The sequence below is a fragment of the Thamnophis sirtalis genome, unplaced genomic scaffold (genome assembly GCF_051295495.1).
Source record: "Thamnophis sirtalis isolate CommonGarterSnake01/CBP01778 unplaced genomic scaffold, rThaSir2_p1.2 scaffold_4, whole genome shotgun sequence".
Classification (NCBI taxonomy): Eukaryota; Metazoa; Chordata; class Lepidosauria; order Squamata; family Natricidae; genus Thamnophis; species Thamnophis sirtalis.
Genome location: NW_028261384.1, coordinates 133,053,889 through 133,073,855, shown reverse-complemented (window position 1 = coordinate 133,073,855; position 19,967 = coordinate 133,053,889). Strand labels below are relative to the sequence as shown.

Here is a 19,967-nt window from a genome sequence, read left to right as displayed (position 1 = left end):
GCTGACTGCCGGTTGACTGCAATTTGGCAGTTCTTACCAGGCTCAAGGTTGACTCAGCCTTCCATCCTTCTGAGGTCGGTAAAATGAGGGCTCAAATTGTTGGGGGTAATATTCTGACTCCATAAACCACTTAGAGAGGGCTGTAAAGCACTGTGAAGTGGTATATAAATCTAAGTGTTATTGCTATTTCCTTCCTTCCTTCTTTCCTTCTTGTGTACATTAGTTACAGCGAAGCATTGCAGACTAATTCTGCAGGCTAATTCTGCCCACTGCCAACAGTTTGAATCTCACTGGCTCAAGGTTGACTCAGCCTTCCATCCTTCAGAGGTCGGTAAAATGAGGGCTCAAATTGTTGGGAGCAATATTCTGACTCTGTAAACCACTTAGAGAGGGCTGCAAAGCACTGTGAAGCGCTATATATGTCTAAGTGCTATTGCTATTTCCAGTATAGAAGCTCTTGGTGTTTTACATAATGGGTCTTTATATACTTTATATAAAAAGAAGTATCTCTATAAAGGCGTTCATGCTAGAGTGGTAATATTATAGACAGTTCTTGACCATGAAATATAGAAAGGAATACTTTGAGTGAATGTCACATAACACCAGCAATGCCATCTTCTTTAATAAAACAAATTCTTGTTTTATGGGGGGGAAAACCCATACATGTATTCAGTGACTGAAAAGCTGTGATCCAACCAAAATGTCTTCTTTTGCAGACTCACATTCTGAAGGACAGGTGACTATCGGTACTCAGGTTTCTGCTGCTTGGGAGAAGGCATTTTGATGTTGGTGCATTTCTATGAGAAGGAACCTGATGGGGTAGATCCCAGTCACTTGGCCTCAGGATGCTGTGTCTGGCACTCTTTGATGAGAGGTCTACAAGTTTGAACTTGGGACAAGAGAAGAAGGTAAGATAGAGATAGAGATAGAGATAGATAGATAGATAGATAGATAGATAGATAGATAGATAGATAGATAGATAGATAGATAGATAGATAGATATTAGATGATAGATAGATAGATATTAGATGATAGATAGATAGATAGATAGATAGATAGATAGATAGATAGATAGATAGATAGATAGATAGATAGATAGATAGATAGATATTAGATGATAGATAGATAGATATTAGATGATAGATAGATAGATAGATAGATAGATAGATAGATAGATAGATAGATAGATAGATAGATAGATAGATAGATGATAGATAGATAGATGATAGATGAATATAGATAGATAGATAGATAGATAGATAGATAGATGGATGGATGGATGGATGGATGGATGGATGGATAAATGGATAAATGGATAAATGGATAGATAGATATACAGACAGACAGACATATTTAATGACACCAATCTGCAGTGGGTTGTTTCTTCTCTCTGTTTTTCTCCACCAGCAAATTCACGATGGGAACTAGGACTCAAAACATCACAACAGAAGTGAGAGAGTTCATCTTAGTTGGCTTCCAACTACCAAGGCCCATGGAACTCTTCCTTTTTTCATTGTTCCTGGTTGTGTGTGTTTTCACTTTGGCTGGGAACCTCATGATTATCACACTGGTAGGCATCGACCGTCGCTTGCAAACCCCCATGTATTTCTTCCTCTGCAACCTCTCCTTTCTGGAGGTAGTTTTCGTTCTGACAATCACACCGAAGATGATGACCAATCTAGTTTCTCGGAACAAATCAATCTCCTTCTTGGGCTGCATTGTTCAGTGCTACTCTTACTTCTTCTTTGGTACCTGTGAGATCATCCTGATTGCCGTAATGGCCTTTGACCGCTACATTGCTATCTGCCATCCGTTGCGCTACACCATCATCATGAATGGACAGGTCTGTGTGAATTTGATATTGGCATGCTGGGTTGGTAGTTTCCTGAATAATTTTGGCCCCATTGTTCTCCTGAGTCAACTGTCCTTCTGCAGCTCTAATGTTATCGATCATTTCTTCTGTGATTATGCTCCACTGGTCAAGCTTTCTTGCAATGATGTAGATACTCTACTGACGCTGGAATCTACCCTCTCTGCTCTGGTGTTACTCAGCTCTTTGTGCGTAACTGTTGTCTCTTACCTCTACATCATTGTGACTGTCTTGAGGATGCAGACCAGTGGTAGTCGTAGGAGGACTTTTTCAACCTGTGCCTCTCATCTTACAGTTGCTTCCATCTTCTACGGCAGTGCCATCTTCATGTACTCTTTGCCCAGCGAGGGTCGGTCACGAGATGCCCAGAAAGCTGTGGCAGTTCTTACTGCTGTGGTTACCCCATTACTGAATCCATTTATTTACAGTCTAAGGAACGAGAAAGTCAAGGATGCCTTCCGAGACTGTTGGCAGAGACCCAAATGAATTTTGTGAGAAGGAATCGTTGGAAGGGTTTTGCCAACCTTGGCTGATCTCAAACCAATGTGAACAGACTTGGTGTTAGGAATATAAACTGTATATGCTGGTGCAAGTTTTGCTACAGATGTATCTACACAGAAATCAACATCAAGGTTTGTTGTATTCCTGGGGAAAGCACTAATTGGATGGTGGTCTATTAGACAAAAACATTTAAGTCTATCGACTATGGAGGCTGAGTTCTCATGTTTGTCATTATTATGTACAGATGTAGTTTGTTACAAACAACTCCTACTGGATATGGGAATTGACATATGAGAGCCTATTGTTGTTTATGAAGACAATCAAGCAGCAATTCAGATGGCATCCAATCTTGCTGTAAGAACTAGGTCAAAACACACTGATATAAGATATCTGAATGTAAAGCAAAGTGTTAGTAATAAACTGATTACGCTAGAGTACTGCATGTCTGAAGATAACATTGCAGACCACCTTACCAAAGCCCAAGGTACTATAAAGCATAAAGGTTGTTGCGAGGAATACGGATTAAGATTGTAAGATTTATATATTGTCCTACCCGAAGGGGAGAATGTTAGGAATATAATCTAATGGTTGGGTTTGCAATATATAAATCATATAGCAATGTTATACCTGTTTCTTTGAATCATACTGTAAAATGTGATTAGTTGCTGTGTTCCTCAATCGGCCATAAGAGGGAGCCAGAATGACTGTTAGCTCTCTGTTTGTTAGATGCTGGGCTGATCTGATCTGAGTGTTTTGGAAGCTGGCTGTTAGAAAGTGCCATGAGCTATTGTAAGTACCAGACTGTTTGTATGATTATGGACTATGTTATTTGGATTATCCCTTAACTGAAAGGCATTGATGACTGACTGACTTATCCGTGTATGACTTGGACTGTTTGATGGACTCTGATACCTCTATTGCCACAAAAGTAAAGGCCTATTTAAACTGCAGTGTCTCTGAATGCTGGTTTGTGTGTTCTCCAACACAACTCTCACAACGCTTCTCTGAACGCACTCGCTCTCCCAATGGGGAGCTTACCTAACACTTGGATTTGATTAATATATGGATAAGAAAACCATCATCTACTGCTGTAGCGAGGGGTACATGACATGGACTTTGTAATCTGCTAGTTAACATAGTTATTTTGTATTTTAATTTGACTTATTTTCTATGTTCAGGCTCATTACAGATTGGAATGTAGGAAAACCTTTACTGTATGGCTCTATGGATTGATTTGACAGCTTTTCACATTCCTAAACCGAAATGATAATTTACAGAAGGAATTCTTATCTCCTGATCAGAAAAAAGATTCTTAGGGTCAACTGGCATCTGGTTATATAACTTCAAACAAGCTTTGTGGTTAATGTACTGTGCGAGGAACAGTTTTCTCTTATCTTGACCAACCAATTTTCCTCTTTCATTTTTGTGTTGTGTTTCTCTATTGTGTTAACTATAAAAAAGGAATGTAAGATGGGTCTCAAGCAGTGGTGGGATTCAGCCAGTTCGACCTATTCGGGAGAACCGGTTCTTAACTTTCTAAGCAGTTTGGAGAATCGGTTGTTGGAAGAAATCTCATTTTGTTTTTTCCACTTTAAAGAGCTAATCCTGTAAGGAAGGCAGGAAGGAAACATTCTGGTGTTGTTTCTAGCCTAATCTTTATTACCCTGCTTACAGAAACTGCCTCTCCAGTTAACCCTTATTACATTGTAACAGCTAAAGCAAAGAGCCCATTGACCTGAGTGACATAGAGTTGGCCATGCCCACCCAATCACATGACCACTGACTGATCCCCGCCTACCCAGCTAGTCATCAGGGCAGAGAACTAGTTATTAAATTATTTGAATCCCACCACTGGTCTCAAGGTTCTCCTTTTCATATGGAGAGCCCACTTTATCAGGGTACAATAATAAACTGCTTTTAAATGATCTTCCAATTCAGTTGCTCATTGGGAAGGTAAACTAAGGCAAAACCTAAGGCCAGATTTGGCTATCGCTAGTCTAGACTGGAATCTCGAAAATACATTCCAGAAGAGCAAGGACTTCTCTGCTCCTCCTAAGGGAACAACATGGGCAATGGCCACAATTACATCAGAGTTAAATTTTGCAAAAGTATGTTTTTAATGTCATGATGGATAGTTCAGAGTTGGGAAACAATCTACATTGTGAAACTGTTGCCTTTCTTTTTCTATTTCTAATCCTGATCTTGACTGAGAATTAGCACTGGAATTCTCCTCTATTGGGATTAGAATTCTCGTTTGACTGTTTGCATCTAATGTTTTATGGTGAATGCATTTTTACAAGGACTGTGATAATGATCTATCACTATAGTACATTGAGAGATTAAGTTGTATGTAAACCAAAGACAAATTCCTTGTGTGTCTAATCACATTTGGCCAATAAAGAATTCTATTCTATTCTGTTCTGTTCTGTTCTGTTCTGTTCTGTTCTGTTCTGTTCTGTTCTGCTCTGCTCTGCTCTGCCCTGCCCTGCTCTGCTCTGCTCTGCTCTGCTCTGCTTTATTCTATTCTTACATCTCAGCATCTCTTGCTTGATTTTTCCTTCTTCCTGGCTCTTACTTTCTACCTTTCTATTAGAGGGATGTAACTAGTGATCTACCATATTTTCCGGAGTATAAGATGCACCCTTTTCCCTCCCAAAAAGAGGGTGAGAATCTGGGTGTGTCTTATACACTGAATACAGCATTTTTTGGCCTCCTGAAATCCTGCCTCATGAATCCTGTTTTTCACAAAAATGGACGCATAGAGAATTTGGGAGGCTGCAGAGTGCTCCTGGGGGCTGGGGAGGGCAAAACTGAGGGAAAACAGGCCCGTTTTTTACAAACAAAGGGTTGTTTTTTTCCCTCCCAAGCCCCCAGGAGCACTCTGCAGGACTTCCAAACTCTCTGCATGCCCCATTTTTTGAGAAAAATGGGCCATTGTTTGCTCATTTTTGCCTTCCCCGGCCCCCAGGAGCACTCTGCAGGCCACCTAAACCCTCTGTGAAAAGTGGGCCTGTTTTTTGTTTCCCGGACCCTATGCATTGTGTTTTTGCCCTCCCCGGCCCCCTAGAGCACTTTGCAGGCCTCCCAAACTCTCTGCATGCCATTTTTCACAAAATAAGGTGGTGTGCAGAGCATTTGGGAGGCCTGCAGAGTGCTCCTAGGGGCCAAGAACAGTAAAAACTTTTTTAAAAAATTTTCCCTTTCAAAATTTTGGTGCGTCTTATACTTCAGTGCATCTTATAGTCCAAAAAATACAGTAATTTCTAATATATGTCTAAGTATGCAACACTGCCTTTGCTTGTCAGAAGGTCTCCAAATGTGATTGTATGGTTCCAGGTAGTGGTGGGTTCCAGGTACCTTTCCAACTGGTACGGTTGGAACGGGCCCAGCGGTGTCCACATGGACTCAGCGGAGTGTCACGCAGGCGCGATCCATGCCGTGCACATGCACGGTAGCTCTGAAGACTTAAAAGACCAGCAAGGAGCTTGGGCGGGCGGGAGGGCCCTCCGGAGCACCGGACTGGAACAGTATCCAGTGCTCCGGAGAGGCTCCGGGACACCTGTACCAAGGCATACCTCCTGAAACCCACCACTGGTCTCAGGACATTATAATGGTCATAAACATGAGAGTTGTCCAGTATCTGAATTTTGATCACATGGGGACACTGCAATGGTCGTAAGTGTGGAAAATGGCCATAAGTCACTTTTTCAGTGCTGTTGTATCTTCGAAAGGTCACAAAACAAACTGTTGTAATTTAACCCCCATAATGTGAAACTGCCTTATCATCCTTTTGTGTTGCAGTATCAATTGAGTTTCTTTTAAGAAACTTAAAAGAAAAAAAATAGTTGACATGAATTGATTTGTTCCCCAATTGTAATTTAAGTCTTATATGAGAAATATTTGCAAAGAAGGAATATAATAGAACAGAAACAGTGTAAAAAATAGTTATAGATATTTAGTAAAGGTAAAGGTTCCCCTCACACATATGTGCTAGTCGTTTCTGACGCTAGGGGGCGGTGCTCATCTTCATTTCAAAGCCAAAGAGCCAGCGCTGTCCGAAGACATCTCCATGGTCATGTGGCTGGCGTAACTAGACACCAAAGGTGCATGGAACACTGTTACCTTCCCACCAAAGGTGGTCCCTATTTTTCTACTTGTGTTTTTACATGCTTTTGAACTGCTAGGTTGGCAGAAACTGGGACAAGTAATGGGAACTCCCTCCATTATGTGGCACTAGGGATTCGAACCACTGAACTGCCGACCTTTCGATTGACAAGCTCAGCGTCTTAGCCACTGAGCCACCTTAGATATTTAGAGGTATGCAAATATAGAAGCTGGGAGGAAACATGTCAGATCCTGCATCCAGACACAGACCAATAATTTTCAGTTCATTGTGCCTCCAGAGGAGAAAATGTGATATATTTCCTTCATATGTTGTGACATTCCAGGTAGATCATACACATTCATAGTTCAACACAACATTGCTTTTCACTAAATAACTATGGAGATTCTCAGTCATCCCGGTCATGGTTGTCCCAAAGGTGCTTTTTCAATTCCCTGTTCCCTATTCCCTATCCTACGCTATCCTATCCTATCCTATCCTATTCCTTATTCCATTCCATTCTATTCCATCCCATCCCATTCCATCATATCCTTTCCTCTCTTATCCTATCCCATCCTATCCCCTTTCTTATTCTATTCTATCCCCTATTCCCTATCCTGTATCCTATTCTATTCTATTCCCTATTCCATTCCATTCTATTCCATCCCATCCCTTCCCAACCCATCCCATCCCATCCTATCCAGTCCCATCCCATCATATCCTTTCCTCTCTTATCCTATCCCATCCTATCCCCTTTCTTATTCTATCCCCTATCCTGTATCCTATTCTATTCCCTATTCCATTCCATTCTATTCCATCCCATCCCATCCTATCCCATCCCATCATATCCTTTTTTCTCTTATCCTACCCTCCTATATCCTTTCTTATTCTATTCTATTATATCCCCTATCCCCTATCCCCTATCCCCTATCCCCTATCCCCTATCCCCTATCCCCTATCCCCTATCCCCTATCCTATTCTATCCCCTATTCCATTCCATTCCATTCTATTCCATCCCATCCCATCCCATCATATCCTATCCCATACCTTCCTATCCCATCCCATCCATCCCATCCTATCCCCTTTTTATTATATTATATTCCCTACTCCCTGTCCTTTGTCCCTTGTCCCCTATTCTATTCTATTCTATTCTATTCTATTCTATCCCCTATCCCGTATCCATATTTTATTTTATTCTATTCTATTCCCTATTTCAAACTATTCCATCCCATCCCATCATATCTTTTCCTATCCTATCCTATCCTATCCCATCCTATCCATTCCTGACTTTTAGTGCTTTAAGAAAATGGAATTTATACTGAACCAACACCAGCTAAAGCATGGAGGAATTTACCTATCACTCTAGTGAAATGACCTAACATTTTTTGCATGTTTATGCTTCAAAAAATAAATAAATAGGCAAACCTCTAGATCATGGTTTACAAATCACAGAGGTTGAGTTCACAGATGTGAAATCAAAAAAAAGCCACAATAAACCTTGGTGTGTTGCATGATAGACGCAAAATAAAATTAAAAAAAAAAATAAGCCACAAAACACGGGGAACATGTCCACAATGATTTTCTCTTGTCTTTGGGTTTGACATCAATATTAGAAGGAGATTCAGGATAGTTGATGCAGATTGCTGGCAATGCATTGCTTTGTTCCTTGAGATGTCCCTATGGGATCTTCACCCATGAGTCTTGAATTCTTCTTATACCTCATGTTTCAGAACAGTCAGTAGCTCTGTTGAGCATGAGAGGCTACTTCGGTGTTCATTGCTATGGGAAGATATTGAAGACAAAAGGCAGAGATATTGCACAGTGAGTTCATCCATATTCCAAGAAGACAAGGCACCTTCTCAAAAGCACTGCAAATGGAGGATGCTACATTTCCCAAACATTGAATTAAGGGGTAATGTCTTAATAGATGTTTTTGCTTTGATTTGTAGGCGTAATGAAAGATAGATTAACCAACTAGTGAATGGGCTTCTCCTGGCAGAAATTAAATAAGACAATATCATTAAGGTAAAGGTTCCCCTCACGCATATGTGCTAGTTGTTCCCAACTCTAGGGGGTGGAGCTCATCTCCGTTTCAAAGCTGGAGAGCCAGAACTGTCCAAAGATGTCTCCGTGGTCATGGGGCTGGTGTGACTAAACGCCAAAGGCTCACGGAACGCTGTTACCTTCTCCTATTTTTCTACTTGCATTTTTTACATGTTTTCAAACTGTTAGATTGGCAGAAGCTGGGACTAGTAACAGGAGCTCACTCCATTAAGCGGCACTAGGAATTTGAACTGATCAACAAGCTCAGTGTCTTAGCCACTGAGCCACCATGTCCCTTATCATAGTATATCATAGAACCATTCAAACGACATGAAATACTTTTATGTATGTTATTTTTTAACATAGTATGTAGATCGCAAGGGTTAAAAATATTTTGCATCCTAAAAATGTGTTTGGAAGCAAAAGTTGATGGCTGATTTTTTTTTCCTGCCTTTGATTTCTAAACACCTGCTTTTATTTGCAAAAATTGGATGATGAAAAGTATAGAGATATTTTTTTTTTAGTATTGTTTTCATTTTTAAAAAAGATTTTTGTTAACAAACATGCAAAATGTTTCTGGGCAAAGGTGATCCTTGCCGCTGTAAATATATGTAGTATTAAGTATTGGATTTCTTTTTTGTATTTCAAGTATTGTTTTCAAAGGGTGAGTATTTTTACAACTTTTTCATGCCGGTGGTTCTTGACCCATAATATTACTTTGTAAAATTAAGAAATGTTTAGTGGAGTTCAAAAGCAATAGATTAAGGCATGTGGGTTTCTAATGCACAAAGTTGGGGCTGTTTTATAAGCAAATATAAATTGAATTGGATGCCAATAATTCATATGGGAATATAGTACAGAACTCAGTAGCACTTTGTCTACATGTTAGCTTTAATCATTGTTTTAAATTAAGCCAGGATTGGTGGAAGTACGCATGCCATATTCCAGGAATTACAAGCCATCAATGCCCACTGCATGCCACATATAAACTACATAAGGGTTAGGTGCGATATATCTTGTTATTATTCAAAACAGTCATTAGTTTTAACAGAATAACAGAGTTGGAAGGGACCTTGGAGGTCTTCTAGTCCAACCCCCTGCTTAGGCAGGAGTTACATTGCGAGGCTGAAAACAGAAGTTTCCCGTGTTTCGCAGCTGCAAAGAAAGGAACCCAGTGAATACTCCTCAGCAGTTATCTTAAAGTTGATACTTAAATGTAGTTATATATTTAGTGTCACAACCCCTGGTATGCCCCAATTATGGGAGGAATTGGGGCATACCAGGGGTTGTGACACTAAATATATACCTACTCCCCTGGCTCAAGCTGATAAGGAGGAGGACCTGTGGCTTAATGGTTAAGACATCTGCCTAAGATGTAATACAGCACAGGTTTGAATCCCAGTAAGGGTATGGCTAGCTGATGAGAGCTAAATAGCTTGAGATAGATCTATACTAGTCTCCCTTTATTTATTTATCAGCACTAATACAACTTAAATGTAGTTCCAACAACATTTTTAAAGTAAAAGCATGCATTTCTCTTAGCAAAATGTGAAAACTTCAGATAAATGGAAAAGGAAAATTGCTTCCACGGCATCCTGCCTAAACAAAGCATGTAGCTTGTACTGCAGCTTTTCCAACACCTCTTCTTACTCTGAATTTGCGTGAAAGTGAAATCTCTGGGAAGGTCCTTAAATTCAGAATAACAGAGTTGGAAAGGAACTTGCAGGTCTTCTAGTCCAACCCTCTGCTTAAGTAGGAAACCCTATACCACTTCAGACAAGTGGCTGTGCAATCTCTTCTTAAAAACCTCCAATGTTGGAGGACTCACAATTTCTGGAGGCAAATCATTCCGCCGATTAATTGTTCTTATTGTCAGGAAATTCCTTCTTAGTTCTAGCTTGGTTCTCTCCTTGATAAGTTTCCACCCCTCTGCTTCTTGTCCTGCCTTCAGGTGCTTTGGAGAATAGTTTTGCTCCCTCTTCTTTGTGGCAGCCCATCAAATATTAGAACACTGCTATCATGTCACCCCAATCAAAAGTATTATGATACAATAAAAGATTTGGCCTTGGTTCATGCGTGGTGTTAGTATTGGTGAATGTGGCTATTCCTCTTAAGGTTGTTATCCCAGTTAGAATAAGAAAAGAGGGAATGGAATTCTATGGTTAATAAGAACAATAAAGCAATGGAACAGCTTGTCTTCAGAACTGTGGTTGCTCCAACTTTAGAGGCTTTAAAGAAGGGTCTGGACAACCATTTCTCTAACATGGTATAGGGCAGTGGTGGGATTCAGCCAGTTTGCACCTATTCGGGAGAACCGGTTGTTAACTTTTTAAGCACTTTGGAGAACCGGCTGTTGGAAAAAATCTCCTTTTGTTTCTTTCCACTTTACAGGGCTAATCCTGTAAGGAAGGCAGGAAGGAAACATTCTGGTTTTATTTCTAGCCTCATCTTTATTGCCCTGCTTACAGAAACTGCCTGTCCCGTTAACCCTTATTACATTGTAACTGCTAAGGCAAAGCGCCCATCAACCTGAGTGATGTTGAGTTGGCCAAGCCCACCCAGTCACATGACCACTGAGCCACACCCACCCAGCCGTTCATTAGGGCAGAGAACCGGTTGTTAAATTATGTGAATCCCACCACTGGTATAGGATCTCCTGCTTGACAGGGGGTTGGACTAGAAGCCCCTAAAATACTGGAATACTGCTATCATGTCACTCCTAGTCCTCCTTTTCTTTTTTAAAAATTGTTTTTATTAAACATTTTACCTTTAAAAACAGAAAACACAAACAAAAGAAAAAAAACAAGACAAACATAACAATATAAAATAGTTATACAGCCTTCTGTATCATGTTTAGCCTTTGTAGTTCTTCATTCTCCATTGCCTTCCCATGAAGACTAAAACATAGGAAGAACAGTTGTAGGAACTGGGTATGTCTAGTTTAATGAAGAGAAGGACCAGGGGAGACATGATAGCAGTCTTCAATATCTCAGGGGCTGCCACAAAGAAGAGGGAGCCAAACTATTCTCCAAGGGACCTGAGGGCAGGACAAGAAGCAATGGGTGAAAACTAATCAAGGAGAAAAGCAACTTAGAACTGAGGAGAAATTTCCTGACAGTTAGAACAATTAATCAGTGGAACAGCTTGCCTCCAGAAGTTGTGAATGCCCCAACACTGGAAGTCTTTAAGAAGATTTTAGATAGCCATTTGTCTGAAACGGCCTAGGCATGGGGTTGGACTAGAAGACCTCCAAGGTTCCTTCCAACTCTGTATTGGTATTTGATTTCAACTTCTGTAATAGTATAAAAACAATTGTACTAATTCTTGTAATAATATTAATTGTTTATATCACCATTATATTTGCATTGTGCTTAATATTTTAATAGTAATTAGTAACTTTGGTTAATTTTTATTCAATACTAGTTTAGAAAAAAACACAAAGACTTCTACTTCCTGTTTTGGCTTCCGTTTTCTAGCCACTTATAAATTCTATTCCATATTTTATCGAAATCCGATTCTTTTCTTTTTTTAGTTCCATGGTCATTTTGTCCATCTCTGCACATTCGAGTACCTTTCTAATTATTGTTTCACCTGCGGGTATATTGATTTGTTTCCAGTTTTGTGCGAAGGTGATTTTAGCTGCAGTGAGTATGTGTAGTATTATGTATTGAATTTTTTTATCCATTTTCAGGTCTATTATTCCTAATAAGAGCAATTCTATATTTTGTGCTGTAATGTCTTCCAGCCGTCTCTGAATTTTACACCAATATTTCCTTGTGATGGAGCATGTTCACCATACATGGTAGAATGTTCCAGACAATACCTCTTTTTCATTATACTTGATATACCCAATTCCTGCAACTGTTCTTCATATATTTTAGCTTTAACAATCTCTCTCTCACACACACACACACAGACACACACACATACAGAGAGAGAGAGACACACACACACACACAGACACACACTCATCTTTGTCTATTCACATTGGTTTTGCTCACATTCATCTATTCACATTGGTTTTAGGTAAAGGAATCAAAAGAGAATTTGGACCCATCTCACAAAAACAGACTGGAGAAAACCGAACAAAGGTGAAATAATACCTTCCCCCAAAGCATCATCCAAAGACAGATCTTTGTGTGTCCAAAAGGATGAATTGTTTTTGACATTGAAACATGGAGAGTTCCCATCTAACTCCACCTGAGAATAACCACACCTGGAATTTGACGATAAGGATATGGAGTTCTTAAAATAACATATTAGAAGAATCTTGTTTTGATTCAAAGAATGGAAGCAGATAAGCTGATGCTCATTTGAAACATGCAATGAAAAGAAGAAGGGAGATTGGAAAATTAAAACCTTGACACTGTTTTTAGGAATGGACTGATGACAAACCGGACCACAGTAACGGAATTCATATTGTTGGGGCTGACTGACATCTTTCCCCTTGAGGTTAGCCTCAACTTATCTTTTGACTTTAATAGGAAACATGCTGATTATTATTATCACACAGGTGAATGTTCAGCTCTGTAGCCCTATGTATTTCTTCCTCCGATATTTGGCATGGGTAGATATTGGATATATGAGTACTGTAATTCCCAAAGCACTAGTCAACATAGCTACTGGGAGTAAGAGCATCTCTTTAGTTGGTTGCTTCGTACAGACATTTCTGTATTTGGCCCTTGGTACCACTGAGTTCCTCTTACTGGCCACAATGTCAGTTGATCGATACATAGCCATCTGTAACCCTCTTCACTACCCAACCATCATGAATCCCCAAATGTGCTCATTGTTGGTCATTTCCTGCGTCGCTGGGGGAATATCCTTCAGAGGTCGGTAAAATGAGGGCTCAAATTGTTGGGAGCAATATTCTGACTCTGTAAACCACTTAGAGAGGGCTGCAAAGCACTGTGAAGCGCTATATATGTCTAAGTGCTATTGCTATTTCCAGTATAGAAGCTCTTGGTGTTTTACATAATGGGTCTTTATATACTTTATATAAAAAGAAGTATCTCTATAAAGGCGTTCATGCTAGAGTGGTAATATTATAGACAGTTCTTGACCATGAAATATAGAAAGGAATACTTTGAGTGAATGTCACATAACACCAGCAATGCCATCTTCTTTAATAAAACAAATTCTTGTTTTATGGGGGGGGGAAAACCCATACATGTATTCAGTGACTGAAAAGCTGTGATCCAACCAAAATGTCTTCTTTTGCAGACTCACATTCTGAAGGACAGGTGACTATCGGTACTCAGGTTTCTGCTGCTTGGGAGAAGGCATTTTGATGTTGGTGCATTTCTATGAGAAGGAACCTGATGGGGTAGATCCCAGTCACTTGGCCTCAAAATGCTGTGTCTGGCACTCTTTGATGAGAGGTCTACAAGTTTGAACTTGGGACAAGAGAAGAAGGTAAGATAGAGATAGAGATAGAGATAGAGATAGATAGATAGATAGATAGATAGATAGATAGATAGATAGATAGATAGATAGATAGATAGATATTAGATGATAGATAGATAGATATTAGATGATAGATAGATAGATAGATAGATAGATAGATAGATAGATAGATAGATAGATAGATAGATAGATAGATAGATATTAGATGATAGATAGATAGATATTAGATGATAGATAGATAGATAGATAGATAGATAGATAGATAGATAGATAGATAGATAGATGATAGATGATAGATGATAGATGAATATAGATAGATAGATAGATAGATGGATGGATGGATGGATGGATGGATGGATGGATGGATGGATGGATGGATGGATAAATGGATAAATGGATAGATAGATATACAGACAGACAGACATATTTAATGGCACCAATCTGCAGTGGGTTGTTTCTTCTCTCTGTTTTTCTCCACCAGCAAATTCACGATGGGAACTAGGACTCAAAACATCACAACAGAAGTGAGAGAGTTCATCTTAGTTGGCTTCCAACTACCAAGGCCCATGGAACTCTTCCTTTTTTCATTGCTCCTGGTTGTGTGTGTTTTCACTTTGGCTGGGAACCTCACGATTATCACACTGGTAGGCATCGACCGTCGCTTGCAAACCCCCATGTATTTCTTCCTCTGCAACCTCTCCTTTCTGGAGGTAGTTTTCGTTCTGACAATCACACCGAAGATGATGACCAATCTAGTTTCTCGGAACAAATCAATCTCCTTCTTGGGCTGCATTGTTCAGTGCTACTCTTACTTCTTCTTTGGTACCTGTGAGATCATCCTGATTGCTGTAATGGCCTTTGACCGCTACATTGCTATCTGCCATCCGTTGCGCTACACCATCATCATGAATGGACAGGTCTGTGTGAATTTGATATTGGCATGCTGGGTTGGTAGTTTCCTGAATAATTTTGGCCCCATTGTTCTCCTGAGCCAACTGTCCTTCTGCAGCTCTAAGGTTATCGATCATTTCTTCTGTGATTATGCTCCACTGGTCAAGCTTTCTTGCAATGATGTAGATACTCTACTGACGCTGGAATCTACCCTCTCTGCTCTGGTGTTACTCAGCTCTTTGTGCGTAACTGTTGTCTCTTACCTCTACATCATTGTGACTGTCTTGAGGATGCAGACCAGTGGTAGTCGTAGGAGGACTTTTTCAACCTGTGCCTCTCATCTTACAGTTGCTTCCATCTTCTACGGCAGTGCCATCTTCATGTACTCTTTGCCCAGCGAGGGTCGGTCACGAGATGCCCAGAAAGCTGTGGCAGTTCTTACTGCTGTGGTTACCCCATTACTGAATCCATTTATTTACAGTCTAAGGAACGAGAAAGTCAAGGATGCCTTCCGAGACTGTTGGCAGAGACCCAAATGAATTTTGTGAGAAGGAATCGTTGGAAGGGTTTTGCCAACCTTGGCTGATCTCAAACCAATGTGAACAGACTTGGTGTTAGGAATATAAACTGTATATGCTGGTGCAAGTTTTGCTACAGATGTATCTACACAGAAATCAACATCAAGGTTTGTTGTATTCCTGGGGAAAGCACTAATTGGATGGTGGTCTATTAGACAAAAACATTTAAGTCTATCGACTATGGAGGCTGAGTTCTCATGTTTGTCATTATTATGTACAGATGTAGTTTGTTACAAACAACTCCTACTGGATATGGGAATTGACATATGAGAGCCTATTGTTGTTTATGAAGACAATCAAGCAGCAATTCAGATGGCATCCAATCTTGCTGTAAGAACTAGGTCAAAACACACTGATATAAGATATCTGAATGTAAAGCAAAGTGTTAGTAATAAACTGATTACGCTAGAGTACTGCATGTCTGAAGATAACATTGCAGACCACCTTACCAAAGCCCAAGGTACTATAAAGCATAAAGGTTGTTGCGAGGAATACGGATTAAGATTGTAAGATTTATATATTGTCCTACCCGAAGGGGAGAATGTTAGGAATATAATCTAATGGTTGGGTTTGCAATATATAAATCATATAGCAATGTTATACCTGTTTCTTTGAATCATACTGTAAAATGTGATTAGTTGCTGTGTTCCTCAATCGGCCATAAGAGGGAGCCAGAATGACTGTTAGCTCTCTGTTTGTTAGATGCTGGGCTGATCTGGTCTGAGTGTTTTGGAAGCTGGCTGTTAGAAAGTGCCGTGAGCTATTGTAAGTACCAGACTGTTTGTATGATTATGGACTATGTTATTTGGATTATCCCTTAACTGAAAGGCATTGATGACTGACTGACTTATCCGTGTATGACTTGGACTGTTTGATGGACTCTGATACCTCTATTGCCACAAAAGTAAAGGCCTATTTAAACTGCAGTGTCTCTGAATGCTGGTTTGTGTGTTCTCCAACACAACTCTCACAACGCTTCTCTGAACGCACTCGCTCTCCCAATGGGGAGCTTACCTAACACTTGGATTTGATTAATATATGGATGAGAAAACCATCATCTACTGCTGTAGCGAGGGGTACATGACATGGACTTTGTAATCTGCTAGTTAACATAGTTATTTTGTATTTTAATTTGACTTATTTTCTATGTTCAGGCTCATTACAGATTGGAATGTAGGAAAACCTTTACTGTATGGCTCTATGGATTGATTTGACAGCTTTTCACATTCCTAAACCGAAATGATAATTTACAGAAGGAATTCTTATCTCCTGATCAGAAAAAAGATTCTTAGGGTCAACTGGCATCTGGTTATATAACTTCAAACAAGCTTTGTGGTTAATGTACTGTGCGAGGAACAGTTTTCTCTTATCTTGACCAACCAATTTTCCTCTTTCATTTTTGTGTTGTGTTTCTATATTGTGTTAACTATAAAAAAGGAATGTAAGATGGGTCTCAAGCAGTGGTGGGATTCAGCCAGTTCGACCTATTCGGGAGAACCGGTTCTTAACTTTCTAAGCAGTTTGGAGAATCGGTTGTTGGAAGAAATCTCATTTTGTTTTTTCCACTTTAAAGAGCTAATCCTGTAAGGAAGGCAGGAAGGAAACATTCTGGTGTTGTTTCTAGCCTAATCTTTATTACCCTCCTTACAGAAACTGCCTCTCCAGTTAACCCTTATTACATTGTAACAGCTAAAGCAAAGAGCCCATTGACCTGAGTGACATAGAGTTGGCCATGCCCACCCAATCACATGACCACTGATCCCCGCCTACCCAGCTAGTCATCAGGGCAGAGAACTAGTTATTAAATTATTTGAATCCCACCACTGGTCTCAAGGTTCTCCTTTTCATAGGGAGAGCCCACTTTATCAGGGTACAATAATAAACTGCTTTTAAATGATCTTCCAATTCAGTTGCTCATTGGGAAAGTAAACTAAGGCAAAACCTAAGGCCAGATTTGGCTATCGCTAGTCTAGACTGGAATCTCGAAAATACATTCCAGAAGAGCAAGGACTTCTCTGCTCCTCCTAAGGGAACAACATGGGCAATGGCCACAATTACATCAGAGTTAAATTTTGCAAAAGTATGTTTTTAATGTCATGATGGATAGTTCAGAGTTGGGAAACAATCTACATTGTGAAACTGTTGCCTTTCTTTTTCTATTTCTAATCCTGATCTTGACTGAGAATTAGCACTGGAATTCTCCTCTATTGGGATTAGAATTCTCGTTTGACTGTTTGCATCTAATGTTTTATGGTGAATGCATTTTTACAAGGACTGTGATAATGATCTATCACTATAGTACATTGAGAGATTAAGTTGTATGTAAACCAAAGACAAATTCCTTGTGTGTCTAATCACATTTGGCCAATAAAGAATTCTATTCTGTTCTGTTCTGTTCTGTTCTGCTCTGCTCTGCCCTGCTCTGCTCTGCTCTGCTTTATTCTATTCTTACATCTCAGCATCTCTTGCTTGATTTTTCCTTCTTCCTGGCTCTTACTTTCTACCTTTCTATTAGAGGAATGTAACTAGTGATCTATCATATTTTCCGGAGTATAAGATGCACCCTTTTCCCTCCCAAAAAGAGGGTGAGAATCTGGGTGTGTCTTATACACTGAATACAGCATTTTTTGGCCTCCTGAAATCCTGCCTCATGAATCCTGTTTTTCACAAAAATGGACGCATAGAGAGTTTGGGAGGCTGCAGAGTGCTCCTGGGGGCTGGGGAGGGCAAAACTGAGGGAAAACAGGCCCGTTTTTTACAAACAAAGGGTTGTTTTTTTCCCTCCCAAGCCCCCAGGAGCACTCTGCAGGACTTCCAAACTCTCTGCATGCCCCATTTTTTGAGAAAAATGGGCCATTGTTTGCTCATTTTTGCCTTCCCCGGCCCCCAGGAGCACTCTGCAGGCCACCTAAACCCTCTGTGAAAAGTGGGCCTGTTTTTTGTTTCCTGGACCCTATGCATTGTGTTTTTGCCCTCCCCGGCCCCCTAGAGCACTTTGCAGGCCTCCCAAACTCTCTGCATGCCATTTTTCACAAAATAAGGTGGTGTGCAGAGCATTTGGGAGGCCTGCAGAGTGCTCCTAGGGGCCAAGAACAGCAAAAACTTTTTAAAAAAAATTTCCCTTTCAAAATCTTGGTGCGTCTTATACTTCAGTGCATCTTATAGTCCAAAAAATACAGTAATTTCTAATATATGTCTAAGTATGCAACACTGCCTTTGCTTGTCAGAAGGTCTCCAAATGTGATTGTATGGTTCCAGGTAGTGGTGGGTTCCAGGTACCTTTCCAACTGGTACGGTTGGAACGGGCCCAGCGGTGTCCACATGGACTCAGCGGAGTGTCACGCAGGCGCTATACGTGCCGTGCACATGAACGGTAGCTCTGAAGACTTAAAAGACCAGCAAGGAGCTTGGGCGGGCGGGAGGGCCCTCCGGAGCACCGTACTGGAACGGTATCCAGTGCTCCGGAGAGGCTCCGGGACACCTGTACCAAGGCATACCTCCTGAAACCCACCACTGGTCTCAGGACATTATAATGGTCATAAACATGAGAGTTGTCCAGTATCTGAATTTTGATCACATGGGGACACTGCAATGGTCGTAAGTGTGGAAAATGGCCATAAGTCACTTTTTCAGTGCTGTTGTATCTTAGAAAGGTCACAAAACAAACTGTTGTAATTTAACCCCCATAATGTGAAACTGCCTTATCATCCTTTTGTGTTGCAGTATCAATTGAGTTTCTTTTAAGAAACTTAAAAGAAAAAAATAGTTGACATGAATTGATTTGTTCCCCAATTGTAATTTAAGTCTTATATGAGAAATATTTGCAAAGAAGGAATATAATAGAACAGAAACAGTGTAAAAAATAGTTAGAGATATTTAGTAAAGGTAAAGGTTCCCCTCACACATATGTGCTAGTCGTTTCTGACGCTAGGGGGCGGTGCTCATCTTCATTTCAAAGCCAAAGAGCCAGCGCTGTCCGAAGACATCTCCATGGTCATGTGGCTGGCGTAACTAGACACCAAAGGTGCATGGAACACTGTTACCTTCCCACCAAAGGTGGTCCCTATTTTTCTACTTGTGTTTTTACATGCTTTTGAACTGCTAGGTTGGCAGAAACTGGGACAAGTAATGGGAACTCCCTCCATTATGTGGCACTAGGGATTCGAACCACTGAACTGCCGACCTTTCGATTGACAAGCTCAGCGTCTTAGCCACTGAGCCACCTTAGATATTTAGAGGTATGCAAATATAGAAGCTGGGAGGAAACATGTCAGATCCTGCATCCAGACACAGACCAATAATTTTCAGTTCATTGTGCCTCCAGAGGAGAAAATGTGATATATTTCCTTCATATGTTGTGACATTCCAGGTAGATCATACACATTCATAGTTCAACACAACATTGCTTTTCACTAAATAACTATGGAGATTCTCAGTCATCCCGGTCATGGTTGTCCCAAAGGTGCTTTTTCAATTCCCTGTTCCCTATTCCCTATCCTACGCTATCCTATCCTATCCTATCCTATTCCTTATTCCATTCCATTCTATTCCATCCCATCCCATTCCATCATATCCT

The 19,967-nt window shown here is 40.3% G+C and overlaps 2 protein-coding genes across 2 annotated transcripts; both read left to right on the top strand.

The window, feature by feature from the left end:
• The first annotated feature begins 1,417 nt into the window (after positions 1-1,417).
• On the top strand, positions 1,418-2,356 carry LOC148046700 (olfactory receptor 6M1-like). The gene has a single exon (XM_087714897.1). The coding sequence runs from the start codon at positions 1,418-1,420 to the stop codon at positions 2,354-2,356; it is 939 nt and encodes a 312-aa protein (XP_087571023.1).
• Positions 2,357-12,902: 10,546 nt separating this feature from the next.
• Positions 12,903-15,352, top strand: LOC148046699 (olfactory receptor 6M1-like). Its single transcript, XM_087714896.1, has 2 exons — positions 12,903-12,982; positions 14,509-15,352. The coding sequence occupies exons 1-2, from the start codon at positions 12,903-12,905 to the stop codon at positions 15,350-15,352; spliced, it is 924 nt and encodes a 307-aa protein (XP_087571022.1).
• Positions 15,353-19,967: the final 4,615 nt, after the last annotated feature.

Bases quoted from the DNA above. Each gene is read 5' to 3' on its own strand.
- LOC148046700 (XM_087714897.1), top strand. From the start codon at position 1,418: ATGGGAACTAGGACTCAAAACATCACAACAGAAGTGAGAGAGTTCATC.
- LOC148046699 (XM_087714896.1), top strand. From the start codon at position 12,903: ATGACAAACCGGACCACAGTAACGGAATTCATATTGTTGGGGCTGACT. The intron at 12,983-14,508 runs ATCTTTTGACTT...CTTCCTTTTTTC, and splicing joins CTTGAGGTTAGCCTCAACTT to ATTGCTCCTGGTTGTGTGTG.